We start from the raw sequence: 21,758 nt of genomic DNA, 5'->3' as shown, positions 1-21,758 counted from the left end.
TGTGTTACTTTTGGGTATTTTATAGAAAACTTCTCCTCAAGGTAGGAGTTGTAACTCAGATGCCTAAAGAACCAGACAGACAAACCTGAGCTGGGCTAGGTTTTTAAAAACCATGAAGTGTCTCTCCTCAGGTTTCCCTCTCCTCAGGTCTCTCTCTCCTCAGGGTTTCTCCTCAGGTCTCCCTCCCCCCAGGGTCTCCCTTCTCTCAGAGTTTCTTTCCTCTCAGAGTCTACTCCTTGTGTCTCTGTTTTGAAGCCTCCTTCTTGTGTCTCCTTCCTGCACGTATCTGCTCTTCTCCAGGGCCCACCTTTGCATCTTCCCTATTGGGTCTTCACGGATTCCAGCCTACTCCCTCCCTCCCTGTAGCACACAGGCACTTGAGTTCCTGCTGTCTTGACTCCCCCACATCATGAGCTGAGCAACGCTTTTTCCCCTCAGATGCTTTCTGTCAGGGTGTTTTATCACAGCAACACAATGAAACTAGATTGTTTTGTCCCATTTGAGGGGAAACAGTTGGGCAAGGCATGGAACATGTGGTGGCAGAATCGGCACATGGCTGGTCACTTCCAATCCGCCGTCAGGAAGCAGAGAGAGATTAGGATGGTGCTCAGCTCGCTTTCTCCTGTAGATTCAGCACCTCATGGGATGGTGCTGCCACACTCAGTGTGGGTCTTATGTGAATGGCACCGCCCACACTCAGGGTGGGTCTTATATGGGATGGCACTGCCCACGTTCAGGGCGGGTCTTATATGGGATGGCACTGCCCACATTCAGTGCGGGTCTTCCCTCTTTAGTTAAACCTCTCTGGAAACACCCTCACAGACATACCCAAAGGTGTGTTGCCATGGTGATCCTAAAGCCAGTCAAGCTGGACCTCCAGCCCCGAGCACATCAAGGTCTTTTCACACTCACGCCTGACAATTCCACTTTCTGGGGAAGATGTCACTGTTTTTACTGCTTGTCACCATACACAAAAAGTGAACTAGTTTCCATCTGATTTTTCTGAGAAGCAAAGAATCTAGATTTCTGCATGAAATCTCCCTAGTTTTAGATATTGCCAAATAATTCAAATTGCAAAGCCAATACATGGGGCCATAACAGTGGCATGAAGTCGCTTAGTGTGATCGGTCAGGTTGATGAAGTTACCCTGTCCCCTCTGCAGAGGGCCGTCAGTCTGGAGTTTTGGGAATTAGTGTGTGGCAGGGATGGAGACTCCATGCATGGCCATCCTTGGGCTACCAGTTGGTTCACACAGATGTGACTGAGGCAACATTTTATAGTGTTTCTCTATGGAGCAGGATCTCCACGAACCCTTGGCAAGGGGCCCCTGGGTTTCTATGGGAAGAAGTCACCTGATAAAGGTCACAGACCTGGGGCTGGAGAGATGGCTCAGAGGTTAAGAGCACTGACTGCTCTTCCAGAGGTCCTGAGTTCAATTCCCAGCAACCACATGGTGGCTCACAACCATCTGTAATGAGATCTGGTGCCCTCTTCTGACCTGCAGTCATACATGCTGTATACTAAATAAATAAATCTTAGGGGAAAAAAAGATCACAGATCTAATTAAAAAGAGATAAGCTACAGAAACCAGGCCACATGTGTGTTTTTATCACACCAACTGCCTTCCCTTCATGGGTCTCAGTGGCACTTACGTGTATCTCTTTAATGGTCAGTCAGTATTGGCCTAAGGCCTCAGTAGCTAGGTACTGTGCTGTGGTAGATAGGCAGATCATGATGGCAATGGTGATTATGATGATGGTGTTGATGATGGTGATGATGGTATTGATGATGGTGATGATAGTGATCATGGGGGTGATGATGGTGATGATGGTGATGATGATGACGATGATGACCAGTATATAGCTCTTGTTTCCTCCCAACCAGCTCTTCCTCCAAATATCTGCCTGGCTTACTCAACTACATCATTCAGAGCTCTGCCCAAATGCCACCTCTCCAGAGAAACCCTCCCAGAATACATCGTCCAGAAGTACCTCCTTCCCATCTCTCTGTTCTATTACTTATTTGATTATTCCTTACAACACATGATATTTTCCATTTTTTATATGTATTTATTATCTGTCTTCCCTGGGGTATGTCTGTTTTCCAAGGAAAGAGTTAGTCTCCATACACTTTCTGTGTCAAGAAGAGCATTAAGCACATGGTGGACATGTGAGATGCATTGGTCAGATGAAGAACCAGGGCTTGTTGTGGGCTAAGCCCCTCACACTCCTGAGTCCTTGAAGGAAGTGTTGCCATGCCATCTTGCAGATGAGAAAATCAAGGCTCAGAGAGGTGGAGTCACTGGCCCAAGACACCCAGCTTATAGAGGGGATGTTAACTTGGTGTCCCAAGTCTGGCTGTTACCTGCCTTTCCTTCAGCACTACAGTTTCCTCCCGATCCCCGGTTGGGCCTACCGAGCACAGCCCAGCTCCCTCCAACCCCAGGGCCAGTGGTTTGCTGCCCACCTACCCCACTTAGCCACTGCTGTCCAGTGCCACTTTCCAGGAAATAGTAGTCACCCCACAATGCCATTGGCTCGAGGACCCTGAGGTTTATTTTTCTCAATTTCCTTCCTCTTTTTGCCCTTTGTTTTTGAGAAGGGGCATTCTAAACCAAAAGATCAAGTCCAGCACTTCTGGGTCCACCATCCCCACAGACCTCCTGGGCTGCAGTCTGGGACCCAGAAGGCTGTACAGAGACCTCCTCTCTTCTTAGAGAATGGGCATTCAGGACCGAGAGCCAAACCTCTTCTCCTGGCTTCCCAGTCCCCACATTCAAACACAGAGAAAAGCCTTTTCTCTTGTAAATGAGGACAAAAATAGCCCTTTGCCGGAAAGGCTGGTGAGACATTTAAACCAGGCATGTGGAGAGCCTGGGTGCAGAATATCCTTAACGACAGGAACCTTGAAAACGATGTCCATTCTGATTGGAGTGAGGGCTGAGGTTTCTCCCTAAAGCCCCAAGGCAGATGTTAGAAGCAGGCTTGGCTTCCTGGGGTCCCTCAAAGTCCCCACAAAGATGAGGGTTCAGGGCTGCCATCCCTCCCTACAGTCAAGCAGCCCTGAGCTCGAGCCAGACTGGGTCCCTCTCTCTCTACCTAGCTCCCAACTCAGAGACTGAGCCCCTGCTGAGCTGGAAGAAAGCCCAGGAGACAGTGCCCTGGAATATCATCCTTCTCCTGGGAGGTGGTTTCGCCATGGCCAAAGGCTGTGAGGTGAGAGCTGGGGTGATGTGGGGGCACTGGACTAGAGGAGGGAGGGTTATGGGCTGGGAGGAGCAGGGGGCTGCAGGGAGGGAGGGAGGGGCTGCTGGCCAGGGAGGAGTAGGCGCTGTGAAGTGAAAGCCTGGAGGAGCTGCGGTAGACACCAGAGGAACAGAGGCTTCGCCAGGGAGGAGGGGCCACTGTGGCAAGGGAGGAGCCAGGGAAGAATGGAGGCTGTGGGCTTCGGAGGAAGGGGAACTGTGGACGAGACGGGTGAGGACTGCAGCCCAGGAGGCGTGCATGCTGCAGGCCCAGGATCTATGGGCAACTGTGGACCCAGGGGACGTGGTGTTCTGTTGAGCAGGGTCTGGAGCTGTGGGGCTGGAAAGTGTGACCAGCCTCCAACTGCAGCTCCAGGGAACAAGTGAAGAGACAGCTGGGATTTGTCACCTAGGTTAGGACAATTCTTGATTCTAGTCTGTGGGTCTACCCTCATGCCTGGTGGTGGAGAAAGGGTGAATAAGTCTGGTACAGCCCCTGGGATCCCTTAATAAGCATGCACCAAGGCTAGCACTAGTATTAGGGTAACACAGAGCTCATGAGTCACCTCAGTTCTGACATATGGCCCTAAGGAGACCTCCCCACAAACCTCTGAGGCAGATGCTGCTGTTACCCCTATTTAGTGCAACAAAGTCAGAACACAGAGAGGGAAAGTAAGTTGCCTAAGGTCACACAGCAGCTGTGGAGTTGGGATTGAAATCCAGGCAGTCTGACTCCAAAGTCTGTGCCCTTGATGCCAGTGACATGAAGCCTAGATGTCGATGGTGACTAACACATGCCATTCTGAATGCCATTCTGTTAATCTGAATGTATGAGAAGAAAGGCCAATTCTACAAGCATCTCACTGGAGCAAGCTTTATTTTAAGAGGTGCACCCTGGACTGGCCAGCTGGCTTACCGTAAGTGCGGGATTTCAGAGAGCCAGCCCCTCACTGCCTTCTTGAGGTCCCTTATATGGGGAAGGGGAGTCATGCATCCTGGGGTAGGTGGTCATGGGTATCGACCAAGGTATCTTGAAAACATACTTTCACAAGACCAAGGACAGTCATACATTATGGGTTCATTCATTCAGTGGAGATGAAAAACATGTTTTGCAGGGTTGTTCAGGTTTGGGAAACAAACGTATTCCTGGAAGGTACAAAGACGTAACAATGTATACATAACAGTGTATAACAAGGCGGCTCCTTAACAACAATGTGGCTCCTGATCTGGTTTCATGATTCCTGACTCTGAGCTCAGAGGCAGCTGGGACCAGGGCAGGCAAGTGGAGCTCACAGGGGCATTTTCAAGCTTCAGCTTTGTGCTTGCTCACCTGTGAGGCATCGTCTCATTTAATCCTGACCTCTGGCCCTGAGATGGAAGTGAAGTTTCTATCCCCTTTTTCTAAGTAGGGAAAGTGAGGCAGGAGACAATTAAGTCTCCAGGAGCTCTACATAGGAGCAGGGCCGAAATAGAACTTCGTTCTGAAGTCTAGAAGCCTCACTGTAGCCTTGAGAGAACTTGCATGCTGAGCTGAGGTTCTTCCCAAGTAGTGACTCATCTTCAGACCCCACCCCCACCCCCAACACAGACTACTCACTGCTGCTGTCACCCCATCCCACCCCATCCCACCCCATCCTGCTGAGACAGGGTCTCATGTAGCCAAGTCTGTCATCAAAGTTGCTACATAGGATAACTTTGAACCTTCCACCTCCACCTCCCAAGTTCTGGGACCACAGGCATGTGCCACCATGTCTGTCTTGCGTAGTCCTGGGGATCAAACCCAGGACATTGTGCATCTGAGGTATGTCCTCAGCTGCCGTCTCCATTTTAAAGACAGGAGACAAAGACAGAAGAGGCCAATTCCCCCCCCCCCCCCCCGTTTGCTCAGCCGGGGAGGGCGGTGTACAAGAGATCTCAGGCCAAGCACACTTTGAGACTCGTTCCACACCTCAGGCATTCAGAACCGCTGGCAGCTAAGGGTGTCTCTGAAATAAGGACGGCTGAGATGCCTTCTTACATGTGTGGCCTTGTTGGAGGAAGTGTGTCACTGTGGGGACAAGCCTTGAGGTCTCTCTTCTCAAGCTTCCCTCAGTGTGACAGTCAGTCGACTTCCTGTTGCCTGTAAGACGTAGCACTCTCAGCTCCTGCACCACGTCTGCCTGCACGCTGCCATGCTCCCCATCGTGGTCGTAATGGACACAGAACCTCTGAAACTGTAAGCGAGCCACCCCAATTAAATTTTTTTTATAAGAGTTGCTGTGATCATGGTGTCTCTTCACAGCAATAGTAAACCCTAACTTAAGACACATGGTATATCTGGGAAGGCTTCCTGGAGAAGTAGCATGTTGTCAGTTTTGGAGGTCAGGCCACTCAGTGGGACCAGACTGTCTCCATTAGAATCACAGATTTTCTTGTGTGTGACTTTGGTTAAGTTGTTAAATCTTCTGGGTCTCAGTTTCCTTGTCTATAAAATGGGAATGACAGGACAGCCACCTGCTAGAGTTGTCACATAGTGTTATAAAATGAGACAATACTCGGGACACAGCCTGACGTAGCTGGCTGTTTGGAGTGGACATTAGAGAAAGGGCCAGTGGAGGGTAATGGGGCAGCTCAGGCTGCACAATTCAGTGGTTAAAGCGCCTTTTGCTACAGGAACTGGGTGCAGCCTGGCCCTGGGGCTGGGCTTGCTGGAGAACCTGTACCCTAGAGGCTTCACCAAGCTGGGGATTGGTGGTGGGGCACTGCCCCTGGGGCTGGGATGCAGGGCCGTAGTGCATGCTGGGAGGCCAGTGCTGGGCAGTCGGCCAGGGTTTCCATTCAGTGGGGCCTTTGTCTACCAGCTGCCCTCACCCCCAGCCTCTCAGGCGGCAAAATCTGGCCCAGGAGCCACCAAGATGCTTGTGATACCTCTGGCTTCTGGACCCTGTCCAGGCCCTTCACCAGGCTGCAGTTGGGCCACCGGAGGCTTGAGGATCCCTGGCTGGAGCATAGGTGGGCCTGGACATGTGGATTACCCAGAAGCCATAGCAGTGCTTCCTCAGGCCACCTGCTGCAGAGCGCACCCTAGACGCCCCATATACTTCCACACTAGTAAAGGCTTCCCTTACCTACACACCCAGCCCCTGCCTCCCTCCCCCTCCCCCGCTGTTGTACCCCCCTCCCTCTCCCTTCTCCGGGCAGTCCACTGGCCCCTTGCTCTTCTTCAGCCCCGTCAGACTCATTTCCACCCCCGGACTTTCTCTAATGAACTTTCCCTCCATCTGAGTCCTCACTCCTCAGAGACTGGGGCCCTGTTCCCTAAAGCTCTGCTCCCTGACCCTGTCCCTCTTGCTCTTAGCACCCTGACGGTCACTCCCAAATAACCCTGTTTGCCTCTTGGTGCCCTCTCCCTCTTGGAACTGTGAAGCCACCGGTCCCCACCACTGGTCTGGACAACCGGGAGTGGCCTGACACTTAATGGTGCTTGACTTAGTCACTGTCTCAGTACTGTGACAGATGACTGCAGCAGGAATCTTAGAGAGTCTTATTAAATCAAACCTGAGGCAGGTATTGGGGTGAACACTGGAAGATCAGAGAGACAGAACAGGCCACAGCTTCCTCAGCTCGCCAGATCCTCAGCTGGTCTTGTTTCCTCAGACTGGAGGCCTCTGAGTCCTCATCCAGAATGGGGCTCAGCTGAACTGCTGCTAGAAGCCTGAAAGCTTAACCAGCCAAACGCTTAACCAGCCAAATGAAAGAAAGTTTCTGGTCCTCACGCCTTATATACCTTTCTGCTTTCTACCACCACTCCCTAGGATTAAAGTCTCACTTTCTGGGATTAAAGGCATGTGTCACCATGCCTGGCTGTTTCCAGTGTGTCCTTGAACTCACAGAGATCCAGAGGGATTTCTGCCTCTGGAATGCTAGGATTAAAGGTGTGAGTGCCACCATTTTCTAGCCTTTGTATCTAGTGGCTGTTCTGTCTCTGACCCCAGATAAGTTTATTAGGGTGCACAATATTGTGGGGAACACAATACCACCATATTAGCAAAAGCCACTGAAGGAAGAATTTGCTTTGCCTCGTGGTTCGAGGACGCAATCCATGATGGCAGCAGAGAGGACACGGTGGCAGGAGCCTGAGGCAGCTGGTCACATGGTGTCTACAGTCAGGAAGCAGAGAGGGGAAGGTATTCAGTTCACTTTCCTTCTGTTCAGTCAGGATCCCAGCCCAGGGGATGAGGCTTCTCAGTGAAAATTTTCCAGAACTATCCTCACAGACACTCCCAGAGGTGTGTTTCCTTGGTGATTTCAAGTCCAGTTGAGTTGACTTGAAGGTCAGCCATCCCATTGCCCAGAAGGCCCATGTTGAGCCAGGGACTAGTTTGAGCATGCTAACACCCCAGCGAAGTTTCCGGAAGAGAGTGGATCCCTGCCATTGCCACGAGCACACGCAACCTCGCAGCTGCCATAGCTGCTGGCAGGTGAGCGTCTCGTGTCTGGTCTTGCTCTGGTGTGTGTGTAAATTGTGTAAGTCACGCCCACCACATAACCTCTGGGAGCTTGAGGCTAAGTCAGAGGCAGTGAATCCCGGAGGCGGATAGAGACGTCCTCCTCCGTCAGCCACTCTCCCCTGGAAATCAGAGCTGGTTCTTACGTGTCACTGTTAGCCCTCATGATGGTGGTGCATGCCTAAGGGCATGGCTGAGGTTCCATATCTGGGCTCAGAACGTGTCTTTTAGCTTCGTCCTAATCAGGATCACTATCGCTGTGGTGAAACACCATGACCAAAGCACCTTGGGGAGGAAAGGGTTTATTTCAGCTTACACTTCCAGGAAACAGTCCATCGCCGAGGGAACTCAGGTCAGGAACCCTCACAGGGCAGGATCCTGGAGGCAGGAGCTGACACAGAGGACGTGGAGGGGTGTTGTTTACTGGCTTGCTCCCCCTGGCTTGCTCAGCCTGCTTTCTTACAGAATCCAGGACCACTGCCCAGGGATGGCACCACCCACCATGGACTAGACCCTCCTTTATTGATCACTAATTAAGAAAATGCCTTTCAGTGTGGAGGTATTTTCTCAATTGAGGTTCCTTCCTTTCAGATAATTCTAGCATGTATCAAGGTAACATAAAACCAGCCAGCACAAGCTCCTTGTGCCTCAGTTTCTTCAACCATGAAATGGGAATGATTGCACTACCTTCTTCATGTATGGTCATGGAAATTAAATTAATATTAGCAAAGTACTTGGGAAAATGCCCAGCATCGAGGAAAACACTCCATTGCTTATCAGATTACTTAACTATAAATCCTTCTTGCTGCTTACAGACAGGGATGGCCATTTTTCCATGCATCCACTTAATCCTCAGTCATTTAAAGAAATGGAGGAGCAGAGACGTTAAGTAACTTATGTAAGGTCACAGAGCTCTTAAGTGCTGCAATGGTTAAATGTTCACACAAACACAACAGCCTTCTCTTTACTCAAACTTGCTTTGTCTCTTCTAAGAATTAGTTCACAGAGCTGGGTCTACTGTGTTTTATGAGGCCTTTGGAGAGATTTCCCAGGGCCCCAGTGTTACATTCTTGGGGCCTTGATTAGACTCGTTTTCTTTGCCACTTAAAGAATTAAAAGGCAGGGAAAGAATTGAGCACAAGTAGCAGCAGGAAAAAATCTCAGACACAGATGACAGAGGCGGCAGACAGAATCAGCCAGTAAAAGAAGGCTTTTATTAGGGGCGAGGAAACACGCACCATGAACGCACGCATGCCCACACGTGCAGAGAGACAGAGACAGAGACAGAGAGAAACCCCTGCAGAGCAAGAGCATAGCAGGGACTTGAGAGGCTAAAATCCAGTCTCTCTGTGAGGACTAGGGTTTTAAAGGTCTTTAAGGAGTCCCCCTCCCCCACTGAGGGTTGGTCTGTTTGAACAAAGACAGGGAGGCTGGCAGGCCCACCATTTGGGGGTAAGCATGTCCTGGTCTGGCCTTGAACTTGTCAGCCTGGTTCATCAGCAAGGTAGGGCTACTCTCAGGAGGAAAAGCCCACCAGGCCTTTGTTTTAAGCCGTGGGGCTTTTGTCTCAGGTCAGGAGGGTGAGTAAGAAGTGGAAGCTTATCACTCTTGTTATCTGTGGCCCCTCTTTCTGTCTGCCTGTCTGTCCAGCTCCTGGTCCCTCACCGGGAGACTTTGGATTTTGAACCCCGGACTTCAGCCTTCCTTAAGAAACATATCCACATTGTGTAGTGAGAGCAAAGAGAGGGGATCTAGCTGAAGAAAAATGGGGAAGAGAGACTCCCCTGGTAGCTCAGTCTCCCTCCATCCACATCTGCAAAGTGGCCTTGGTCTGCTGGTCACCTTTGGGTCTCTAGAAAAGAGACCCTAGACAGTCGATCAGGCACTGATCAGTCAGTTCTGAGATCCCCCCACAGGCACCGGGTGACTGCTAATGACAGCTGGTCACATGGCACTCATGGTGTCCAGACACTTTACTACGTATTTTAGATCAGCTACTTCTCTCCCTTGTGACCTCTGGCTTACAGATAAGGAAACTGAGGCACAGGGAAGGGAGTTAACCCAGAACAACACAGCAGGAAGGGCTTAGTTGGGAAGCACCTCCCCTTAGCTCTACCCATGCTGCCTCTGGCTGCTGCTGGTCTCTGGGACCTGGGAATTCTGGGGGTTGTGTTTCCAAGGAAACCAAGCCCGCTGTTCCTCAGGGAATTGAAAAGGCTGGGGGAAATCCTTGTAGTGTCCCCAACAGAACTGTAGGGAACTTAGAGGAAAAAGAGTCCCTCCATTGAGGAGCCCAAGTCCAGGCACTGGGATGCCGGCAAGAGGCCTCTCACTCAGAGGCTGGCCACAGGAAGCTCTTGATTGGCCACTCGCCTGGTCATTAACAGTCTCTCTCAGCAGTGCCCCTCTGGTTAATTGTGCCAGTCTCTTTGTGCGTGTTGTGCCAGGCCATGGCTTGAGGGAACACCAGCTGCCCTGCATTCCCTGTAGGAGGGAGGGCTGGCCCAGCCTCTCAGAACGCTGCAGGTTGCAGAAAGTGCCTAAGCTCTACAAGGACTTTCCTGGAGTGAAAAATGTCTAAGCTGTCATTTGTTTTTGTTTTGATTTTGGTTCTTTGGTTTTAAGTTTGTTTAGACAGGGACTCTTGCAGCCCTGGATGGCTTGAAACTTGCTATATAGCCAAGGCTGGCCTTGAATTCCCAATCATCCTGTTTCCTACTCCCCAAGTGCTGGGATTAAAAGTATGAGCCACCACACATAGCTTCTTAAGTTCTTATTACTCGGGCCCTGAAAATAACTGTAGCTAGAGTTTTCCTGCCTGGCCCACAGTCAGGACAAATCTCTCTCACCTGCCAGTCCCACAGCCGTCAGACCCAACCAAGTAAACACAGAGACTTATATTGGTTACAAACTGTATGGCCGTGGCAGGCTTCTTACTAACTGTTCTTATAGCTTAAATTAATCCATTTCTATAAATCTATACCTTGCCACATGGCTCGTGGCTTACCGGCATCTTCACAAGCTGTTTCTCATCGTGGCGGCTGGCAGTGTCTCTCTGACTCAGCCTTCCACTTCCCAGCTTTATTCTCCTCCTTGTCCCGCCCATACTTCCTGCCTAGCCAACGGCCAATCAGTGTTTTATTTATTGACTAATCAGCAACACATGTGACATACAGAACATCCCACAGCAAATAACTTCTAAGGTAAATCGGGGAAGCTAATGTGTTGCTCTGTCTAGATAACTGCTGTGACCCAGAATCAATGGAGAAATGTCAGGTTCTGAAGTCAGATATCGTGACCCAGGCATGCAATCCCAGCTGTTCAGGAGACTGAGGTAGGAAGATCAAAAGTTGAAGGCTAGCCTGGACTACAGAGTGAGTTCAAGGCTAGCCTGGGCAACTTAGTCTCAAAGTAAAAAGGAAAGTCTGACCTTCAGGTAGAGTTCAGTGGTGGAGCACCTGCCTGACATGCGTGAAGTCCTGGGCTCTGTGTCCAGTATTGCAAAAGTAAATAAATATAACTTCAGAATGAGCAGTGAATGTTTCACTCAACACAGAGCAGGCATCAAACACCTTTCATGGATGATGTACCCTGTACCTGAGGGTGCTGGGTTGTTATCGGGCAATGGTAGGAAGGCATTTATTTCTCAGCATTTGGGCCTCATTCAGCTCTGCCTTGGATTGACTCCTGAACCTACAGCTCTGTTACCTTTCTCAGAAAAAGCCCTAAGGTGGGGCTGGGGGTCCCTGCTGGCTGCACTGTTATCCAGACCTTGCTGAGTGGTGCCACCAGGGGGCGGCAAGGAATTTGAGGGGCCAGCAGCTTTGAGGTCTTAAGGAGGCTGGCCTGAATATATCTGATAGTGGGAGAGTGTGCATGATACATTGTTAACCAAGTAGTTCCTAGAGAGGTCAGTAGAGGTGGTACCCTGACATTTGTATAGCATTGGTTGAAAAGTGTGTGTGTGGGGGGGCGCTTCTTGACCTTCCGTGCCCCCAGAAACCACAGTTCACTTTGGACATTGTTCTTCCTTTGTTTCATTTTGCTTTGATTTACGTTGTTTGTTCGCTTTGAGACAGTACCAAGCTGGCCTGGTACTCTCTATGTTGCCAAGGGATCCTCCTGCCTCCACCTCCCAAGTACTGACTGTTGGTTAAAGGGCGCACTGCTCGTGGCTGGCCGCCGCCCGCAGCAGCCATGCGGGTGGAGGAGAGTGCTGATCCGAAGAATCAGGACCACAGGCCATGGTTACCTTTTCAGAGCTTTATTAGGAGAGAGGGGGCAGGAAAGAGAGAGGAAGAGAGAGAGAGGACAGATGGAAGGAGAGAGCAGAAAGAGAAGAAGGGGGGTGCACAGAGGGCCCACCTGATTTTTAGGCTGGGACACCGTCACAGGATGGTGATGTAATTAAGGACCGAATCCTTACACTGACATTATAGGTGTGAGCTACCACACCCAGGTGGGCATTGCTCTTAATTAAGAGTCAAGTGACAGACCAGCTCCTCCAGAGGAAGACGGAAATGGTAGGGAACTTTCTAGAAGTTCATACGGGTATCTCAGTCACTGCTGTGGGGCCATGGGCAAGTCACAAGGGCTTTTCCTCTTTGGTAAAATAGGGACAGGATGGTAGGGAGGAGCCAGTAGGTGCCCAGCCTTGATAACGGGGATTCTTAGGGTGGTGACTAATGATACCATGTTAATGTTGATTTCTTTGTTATAGTCATTGTGATAAAAATCCATCGGGCTGCTCAGAAGTCTATCATTAATCACATTGTATCGTATTTGATATATTAGACACATGCTGTCTCTGTTTCCTTTCCTGTTGATGTGATTTTAAAAAAATACCCGGACAAAAGCAACTTAAGGGAGAATGGGTTTGTTTCTATTCACAATTACACTGTAGCCCATCATAGCAGAGAAGTCAAACAGGAGCTTACGGGAGCTGGTCCCATTTTCCATAGTCAGAAGAGAGCAATGAATGGGAGCGTACTTGTGCTCAGCTTGCTCTCCCCACTCTTGCATAGCCCAGGACCCAAGCCCAGGGAGTGGCGCTGCCCAAAGTGGGCTGTTTCTTCCCACATCAATTGACATAATTAAAACAATCCCCTACACACTTGTCCACAGGCTGGCCTGATCTAGACAATCCCTAGTAAGACTCTTCTCCAGGTGGTTCCAGAGCAGTGGTTCTCAACCTGGGGGATGAGACCCCTTTGGGGTTGAACAACCCTTTCACAAAGTCACCTAAGACCATCAGAAAACACAGATATTTACATATGATCCATAACAGTAGCAAGATTATAGTTATGAAGTAGAAAAGAAAATAATTTTATGGTTGGGGTCAGCACAACATGAGGGACTGTATTAAAGTATCACAGCATTAGAAAGGTTGAGAACCACTGTTCTAGAGTGTGTCAAGTTGACAATTAAAACTAACCATTACATATGTTTTATATTATGAATAGTATATGGGATATAATATATTTTATACATATTAATGTACCACCATGTGTAGCAGGAATCTTATAAAGAGTCTTATAATAAAATCAAACCCGAGGCCAGTTATTGGGGTCAATGCTGGTAGATCAGAGAGACAGAACAAGCCACAGCTATCTCACCTTGCCAATTCCTCAGTTGATCCTGTTTCCTCAGACTGGAAGCCTCTGAGTCCTCATCCAGAATGAATCTCAGCTGAACTGTGTTGCTCCAAAGCCTGAAAGCTTAACCAGCCAAATGCTTAACCAGCCAAATGCTTCTAGTTTCTGGTCCTCACGCCTTATAAACCTTTCTGCTTTCTACCACCACTCCCTGGGATTAAAGGCTGCTTTCTGGGATTAAAGGCGTGAGTCACCATGCCTGGCTGTTTCCAATGCGGCCTTGAACTCACAGAGATCCAGAGGGATTTCTGTCTCTGGAATGCTAGGATTAAAGGCGTGTGCTAACATTTTCTAGCCTAAGTATCTTGTGGCTTTTCTGTTCTCTGACCCCAGATAAGTTTATTAAGGTACACGATATTTTAGGGAACACAATACCACCACAACCATGTAGTAACAATAGTTAATCTTCTATGGAAGGAATAGTAGGCATTTTAAGTGATGACTGTCATTGGAGAAATGAGACTTAGCCATAAAGATCTATCTGGTCCCCTCTCCCGTTCAAGCTGTAACTTTAGGAATTTGCTTTCTAGCCCAATGGATCCTGGGATCGCAGGGGTCTGGGCTACGGCCTGTAGAGCATGTGGTGGAGGAGTTTGTACTAGTGGCTGTCTGGGAAGGGTGGTACTGGTTGGACCGAGACTGAGGGCATGTCTGCCCACAGGAGTCGGGGCTGTCAGCGTGGATCGGCGGGCAGCTGCACCCCCTGGAACACGTGCCCCCGGTGCTGGCCGTTATGCTCATCACTGTGGTCATCGCCTTCTTCACCGAGTTTGCCAGCAACACGGCCACCATTATCATCTTCCTGCCTGTCCTAGCCGAGCTGGTGAGGATCCCCGTGGGGCAGGGTGAATGGACCCTCTGGCCCAACTCCCAACTTAGAGTCCCCTGCAATGGAGCCTCCCCAGGCAGCTCCAGCTGCCCTGCTTGCTTCTAGAATTCACAGAGAGTCTGAACCGCAGAGCCTGCTTGTAAATGCCAGGGCCATCTTCCTCAAAGGAACACCAAAGTGGGGTAATTCTCAAAGCGCAGCAAGTTCCTTTATGGGGGAAGTAACCCATGAGGCCATGCTGTGTTTCTTAGGGAGAGAAAGATTGTCAAGTTTGGGTCACTTGAGTTGCCAGACCAGCGTAGAAGAAAGTCCAAACAACCCAACTGTTGCCTCCTGTTTTAGATCAAGAATTTTCTCAAGGAGGGTTGCCCTGCACATTGTGGGGTGTCAGCATGCCCCATCTCCCACCCACCACAGGCCTATGTGTGTTTTGTTTTTCAACCCCTGAAACAGATTCCACTGTAAATGGAGAGACTGTTTAAGCACTGTCCTAATGGACACGCAGACAGTTCCAGAAGGTGATCACCAGCAGGGCGGCCAGGCCTCCCTTGTATGCACAGGCCACTTACATCAAGACAAAGTTCACCTGGAAGTTCCTAGGTGAAAGAGTGTGGGCACTGGAAGCAGTACCGGATGAGAGGAAATTGTCCTCCGTGGGGCATCCGGGAGTCCTCAGGCCCTTTTGGAGTGGGACTGGGTTTATCAGACCCTGCTCTGGAGTCTAGGACACCTGGTAATAGGTGGAAATAGGGATGGTGTGAGGTGGTATGGAGGAGGGGAGGAAGCTCCAAGCCTATCAAGTCTGTAACTGGGAGTTTCTAGAAAAGATACCAGCAAAGGACATTTGCTCTTAAATATGGCTTCTCATCAAAATCAAAATATTTACTGACCGGGGATGATGGTAGAGCCTGTCAAGAAAATGTCTACACTTTGGATCCGGTAGGTAGAACCTGAGACCAACTCACACTGAACTCTCCATCTCAGAAACATGGCAATGCTTGCCAAGGGGACACCCCCCCCCCCCCGGGCTCTCAGCTCAATTCAGGCTCTGACCAAAGGTGGCCTATGGCAACTTCTAGGATGGTATAGCCAAGGGCAGGGCCAAGCCTGGTTATGTGAGCCTTAGTTCTTGGCCTACGGCCCTGGACCAGCTACAGCCTGGGCACCTAGGAGTGTATGAGAGATGCAGTGTCTTGGGCCCCATTCAGACCTCTGGATCAGTTACTCTGGAGGAGCTAAGACCACAGGCTCACTCACGTGGGAAGGGGCGTTCTAAATAGGTTTTTTTGCCTGCTCCCTGGTAAACTGCAGTGTGGCCCTGTCATCACTGGCCTTAAGAAGGTTCTTCTGTTTCTCTAGGAGTGCCTGTCCTGCGTTTGTGTCTGGCTACATTTCTATGTGTCTGTCCCTCTCCTCATGTGGCTCTACTGTTCTCTGTCACTCTGACCATCTCTATGTCTTTGACACTCTCTTTCCAACAGTCTCAGTTTCTAACTGTGACTTCTTTGGGCCAGGCTATCCGGCTGCGCGTGCACCCCTTGTACCTGATGATCCCTGGCACAGTTGGCTGCTCTTATGCCTTCATGCTGCCGGTCTCCACACCCCCCAACTCTATTGCCTTCGCCAGTGGACACTTGCTGGTCAAAGACATGGTAAGTGTGGGCCTTCCCAGCAGTGACCTGGCAAGAAGAGGGGTGAGTGGGGGGCCAGAGGAGCCAGCATGGCCAGTCTATTCCACGCCCCCATTGGACGCTGAAACATCTGAAACCGAAACCTTATTCTTCCTCCTCCTCACCTCCTCCTCACCTCCTCCTCCCCCTCCATTCTCTTCTTCCTCTGTTCTCCTTTTTCTCTGAATTTTTCTTCCTCCTCTTCCTCTGTCCCCAGCCACCACCACCCCATGCATCCTCAGCTCACACAGCTGAGGTCAGCCTACTGAACCAGACATGAGACCCCAACAGGATAAATGGGGACAGAGGAAGAGCGAGGAAGAGGCAGAGGAAAGAAGTCCCTCCAGGCCTCTTTCACAGTTGGGTTTGCCCAGTGTAATCTGGGTTCCAGCCACTGGGGGGCAGCAGTGCAGGAAGGGTGCTTTCTGTGACCGGAGGCCAACCAGAAGACTACTCCTCATGTGTTAAAAATATGTGAATTTCACAATTGTTAAGTGGAAAAATGATACAAGGTACTGGGGATCAAAAGAGAGTGATGGGATAGACAAAACGGCCCTTCTGTGAAAATGACTCCCCAGCCTTGCGTGGAGCCATGGCAGGGGTGGAGGGTGGGGAGACTGTCCACGCACAGAGTCCAGCTCCTGCAAAAGTCTGAAGTGGGGAAATGGCTTCACTCCATGTCATCAGATCCACAGAGCCAGGGCTTCTGGGTCTGAGTAGGTTTTGAGAGGAATGACATTATTAGATGTGGGGTCTGGGTTTCCAGGAAGCAGGCCTGAAACAATTGAGATGTCTTCACTTTGTGACCCTGGCTGGCCTTGAACTTGCAGCTGTCAAAGCAAAAACAGCTCTTACCTCAGTGAAGAAAAGAGAAGGTTTATTCTGGAGCCAAATGTAAGTGAACATGGCCCAGGAACACAGATTTCGGGTACCCCAAATGCATGTTGCAGTGTGCGACTTCATGCAGTTTCATAGAAACAGAACAGAGAAAGTCATAGACCAAGGTGCTGTCTAAATACGTTGGTGGAAACATTAGCTAGGCAGGATACAGAAAATCAGCTGTAATAGCAGCTCTTGGGAGACAAAGGCAAGTTGTTGGCCATCAGGAGTTGAAGGCCAGCCTCAGCTACATGGTGAATGTGAGGCCAGTCTAGGCTACATGAGACCCTGTCTCAATTCTTCTCTTTGAGAAGAATTTCCTTAACTGGACCTCCAGTGTGTGTACCTGTGTCGTGTGTGTCTGCATGGGTATGCTGAATATGAGGAGGGGCCTAAGATCAAATGGGACCATTGGGCAAGCTTGCCTTTCTCTGTCTTAAAGGGGAATTGATAACCTTGTTGAAGTAACTTTTGTGGTTAATGGGCATAACCTAAAACCACTCTCTAGCCAGATGCCTGGCAGCTAGAGACCCTCTGTGGAGGAGATCACTTGGCCTGGGGGCCAACCTGGGTCCTGGGAAGCATCCATGTCCTACATTTGTAGCTGGCTCCAGCATTGCCAGCTGTGGGCTGCCAGCTGTGGGCTGCCAGCTGTGGGCTGCCAGCTGTGGGCTGAGCCACCGTCTCCCACCTGCTCTGAGGGCCTGTGCTGCTCTGCTCACTCCGTCTCCGCTGCAGGTACGGACCGGCCTCCTGATGAACCTGATGGGCGTCCTGCTGCTCAGCCTGGCCATGAACACCTGGGCACAGAGCATCTTCCAGCTGGGCACCTTCCCAGACTGGGCCAACACCCACTCTGCCAACGTTACCGCCCTGCCACCCACCTCGACCAACAGCACGGTTCAAATCCTCTGAGTTCTGCTGGGGACTTCCCTTTGGGCTGGGCCTTCCCCAAGGGCTGTTGCTGTCACTTGCTGCTAGGACCCTACAAGCTGATCGACCGATTCTTTTCTGTAATCTGATAGGAGGCAGCAAGCAAGGGTGGCCTCCAGGGGTCCCTTGGGCCTCCAGCTCACTGTCTGCAGTGCCTTCTCTTTCTTTCTCATGCATTTCAAAGCCTGTCTCCTGGATCTGCTGCCTGAGGAACAGGCTTTTCTCACTGAGCTGGTCTGTGGTCAGGGTGCAGGGAAGTCCACTGGAGCCACAAGGGACAGACCTGAAATGGCATTTCTCTTGCACACCTGGGGTTGGGAGCTATCCGTGCTTATGGCTGCCACTGGCTTTAGGTCTCTGAAGACAGCACCGCTCTGCTGGGGGCGGCATTGTGGCTGCAAAGCTCCAGGCCAGATGTTACAGCTGTTCACTGCAGGCTGGATTCTGCCCATTTCTGTTTAATCATCTCTCCTGTAGACGCCCAGAAGCCAGAGGTGGTCCTCCATTCCCTGGAGGACACAGGCTTCTGGAGTCTCTTTGCTGCTTCTCCAGCCCCCGCCACCCCCCCAACAAACACACCATGGGGGTTTGAGAAACCCAGCTCACATGTCTACCCAAGATGCTTAGGGCTCTCTTTTCTCATCTGATTCCCTTAGGCCATAACTCCAGGTCAAGCCCAGCTGGGCCCCCATTATCCATCAAGGACCCTCCCATCTGTGGGCCTTGTGATGGGCTCTGTGGCTGCAGATCACCAGCTGTTTCTTACCCCGACCACTGGGTTTGGCCTCTCCACTCCACCTCATGTGGTCAATACGTCTAAATTGCAAAGGCCACAGTCTTCAGGGGTGAGAGAAAAATCTGGAGGTCAGTGGAGGCCTTGAAGAAAACCATGGCAAAAAAGGAAGCATACTGTAATATGTTCTGCAGATGGAGACCCCGAGCTAGCCTGCCAGCAGAAGTTGGAGCCAGGAAGCAGACAATTGCTGTCCTTATTCCTAGCATAAGCTTCTGGCATCCTGTGAATGGAGCAGGGTGGGGACAGCGGGCAACTTGGAACTCTGCTGACCCCCGGGGGCGGAGCCTCACTGCCTTCCCAGGGTGGACATCCCAGAGATGGATACTTTCTGATAAGGCACAAGCGAGTCAGAGTGCTTTCCCAGAGCTGGGGTGTTGGGGGCCCTGAGCTGGCAGTGGCACTACAAGACTGATCAACTCAGCCCTCTGGGAATGGATGGGGGTGTCCCTCAGGGGACAGGGACAGACCACGCACTGAGAAGCCCATGGCCTTGTGACCACAAGATTCATGATTTCTGATACTGCTGATCAAAAATGCGCTCAAATAAAGAATGTTGGTCAATACTGGATATGATGATTCTTGGCTTTTCAGAATGAAACCCTAGATTCCTGGTCTAGAACTTCTGCAAAACTGACCTCTGACTTCCCCTCCCACACTGTCTCACCCCTATGCACACTCACACTTCCTCAGCTCTCAGGACGCTGTCGTGTTTGTTTTTATGTTTTTGTTTTTGTTTTGGTTTGTTTTTTTGGTTTTTCGAGACAGGGTTTCTCTGTGTAATAGCCCTGGCTGTCCTGGAACTCACTTTGTAGATCAGTTGTCCTCTAACTCACAGAGATTCACCTGCCTCTGTCTCCTGGAGTTCTGGAATTTTAGGCATGAGCTCCCACCACCCGGAAGATTTATTTTCTTGTTTATTCCATACCTCACCTTGTAGAGTATAAACAACAAAAGCCATTCTCTGGCTCCCTGATGTGATGTAACTCGGATGTCTGGACCAGGTTCCAGCACATAGCCAGTGCTCAGTAAGTCCTCGATCCATGAATTGACCGCAGGTTTGAACATGCTCTCTGTCTGTTCTTCACTCCTCACCATGGTCCATTCAGCAGGCACTCAGCCTGTGATGTGCTGGTTCAGATGTAGAAGGAGGAGCAGGCAGTGGGACAGTAAACATAGGTACAATGACAGTCATTTAAATGGCCACATGATGAGCTGACTCAGGCCGTAGGTTTCGGGTGGGCTTCCCTGAGGAGGTGGCATTGGGCTGAAGTGGGACACAATGACTAGATACTCATAGCTCCCTGGGAAGGAGAATGTGGAAGTGGTGGGGACTCTGGAGGAGGATGAACAGCATGGGACAATGACTTCAGGTTCTGGGTCTTCCAGTGGCAGCTATCCTCACTTCTGCCAGGACAGGACCCCAGGGTGTCGCTGGCCCCCTTTACTGACTGGCTGTACACTCTCAGCAGAAGACCTGAGGCAAGAGGACAGGACACTGACAGAGGCACTCACCATGGTGGTGTGGGAGACTGAGTCACAGGAAATACACTAGGGCTCATCTGGAGCCTGCCAGGGATGCCAGAAGTCAGAAAGGACAAACAAGCCAATGCCAGCCCAGTTTGTCATCTACAGCTGCTCAATAACCCACCCAGCACTGTGGCTGTGGAACTGATTTGCTGGTTTTCTGCCTCTGGGCAGAGCTCTGTGGAGACCCGGCACCTCATCACCTCCAAGAACATGAGCAAAGGCCCCGTGGCATTGCTGGGGGCTAACTAAACTGTGATAGCAGGTCACAGAACTTGGCTGCTGCTGGAATGTTCCCAGTGGTTACTAACCCTCTGGGGTCCCTCTTCAGGTGGCTTCCCAGCTCCCAGCTTGGATCTTGGTAAGCAACTGCATTCATAACAGGAGTTGAGGTTGTCAGTTCTGATGAATGTTTTTGGCCTGTGGTTTGAGCCTGACAGAAACTGCAGACAGTGAAATCTCAGGTGGTGATGACTCTTGCATCTCACTGAAGGGGAAAAAGAAAGAAGATGTGTTTTAGGGGTGGGCTCACAGCTGTGGAGACTTGGGGAATTCCCACACCTGACTGGATGGTGAATGGGGGCCGGCAGGTTGAGAGTGGAAAAAAGTGACAGTTGGAACTGGAAGACTGCGGTCTGCGGCAGACCTCTCACCCGGCCCTTCTTTTCAGACCCTTCTTTTGCTGATTGGACCAGACCCATTCCTGTTCTGAGGACCATCTTCTTTGCTCCAAGTCCATTGACCTTAAAGTTAATCTAATCAAAAACACCCTCACAGAAACATCCAGCATAATGTTGAACCATCATTGGTACCGTGGCTTGGCCAAGTTGGCACATACAATCCCACATGCCCCACCAACAGAAACCAGAACACACGGAGCCTTCCGCGTGGCCTTTCCGGGTCACTCCTGGGCACAGGGTGGGGAGGAGGAGTGGGGTGTGGAAGGAACAGACCCCGCAGTCACGGCGCGTGGCTCTCCCTGTCAGAGTGCCCCCCGGCCCGCAGCAGTGCCTGCCGAGACTCCTCCCTCCTTCCTTTGCCTTCAATGAGACACTTCTCACCAAACTTCAGAGTCAGGACAGCACCTGTGAGTCTGGAATTCTATCTTTCCTGGGAAACAAAATGCCAATCTGGGTGTGGTGCTGCACACCTGTCACCCTAGGGCTTGGGAGACCGAGGCAGGATGATTAGGAGTTAGGCTTGTCAGGATAGCCTGGGCTACGTAGTGAGCTCCTGAGTCCAGATATAAACAAGCGAAACAGCAGCGACAGCATCCGAGTAGCTGGTGTGGGGTCGTAGTCATAGCAGGCTTCCGTGGATTGCCAGGCCCCTGTCACGACACAGAGACTTATTATTAATTATGAATGCTTGGTCTTAGCGTAGGCCTGTCCCACTAGCTCTCATAACTTATTTTAATGTGTCTCTCTTCATCTATGTTTTGCCTTGGGGCTTTTGACTTTTCTTTCATTCTGTATGTCCTACTTTCCTGCTTCCTCCTTGTCTGGCTGGCCCCTGTGTGGGAGCCCGTTCTCGGGTTCCTCGTGGCTTTACCCAGCACGTCCGCATAGAGGATGATTAGGACCACGGGCCTGAGTGCAGGTGTCTGGGATGGTCTGCACTTGGCTGTGCTGGGGGAGGAGGTCTTTTGCTCCACCCCTTGGCGTCTCTATAAATACCCTGGGGCAGAGAGTCAGGGCCCGTTGGAAAAGGTTCCAGGCCCTCTCGAGGCTATCCTTTATTTT

General features: G+C 50.7%; 1 protein-coding gene across 3 annotated transcripts in view; it reads left to right on the top strand.

The window, feature by feature from the left end:
* Window positions 1-18,258, top strand: part of Slc13a3 (solute carrier family 13 member 3) — a 47,109-nt gene extending 28,851 nt beyond the window's left edge. For all 3 annotated transcript variants that reach the window (XM_059259770.1, XM_059259769.1, XM_059259767.1), the window contains 4 exons: window positions 3,103-3,215; window positions 14,047-14,208; window positions 15,729-15,866; window positions 17,502-18,258. In XM_059259770.1, coding sequence (XP_059115753.1) covers window positions 3,103-3,215; window positions 14,047-14,208; window positions 15,729-15,866; window positions 17,502-17,678 — 590 coding nt within the window. In that variant the 3' untranslated portion in view covers window positions 17,679-18,258. The remainder of the gene's footprint in view (window positions 1-3,102; window positions 3,216-14,046; window positions 14,209-15,728; window positions 15,867-17,501) is intronic.
* The last annotated feature ends 3,500 nt before the right edge of the window (window positions 18,259-21,758 follow it).

This window comes from Peromyscus eremicus, chromosome 4, assembly GCF_949786415.1.
Source record: "Peromyscus eremicus chromosome 4, PerEre_H2_v1, whole genome shotgun sequence".
Lineage (NCBI taxonomy): Eukaryota > Metazoa > Chordata > Mammalia > Rodentia > Cricetidae > Peromyscus > Peromyscus eremicus.
Note: the sequence above shows the minus strand (reverse complement) of the source record. Positions and strands in the feature narration are given on the sequence as shown.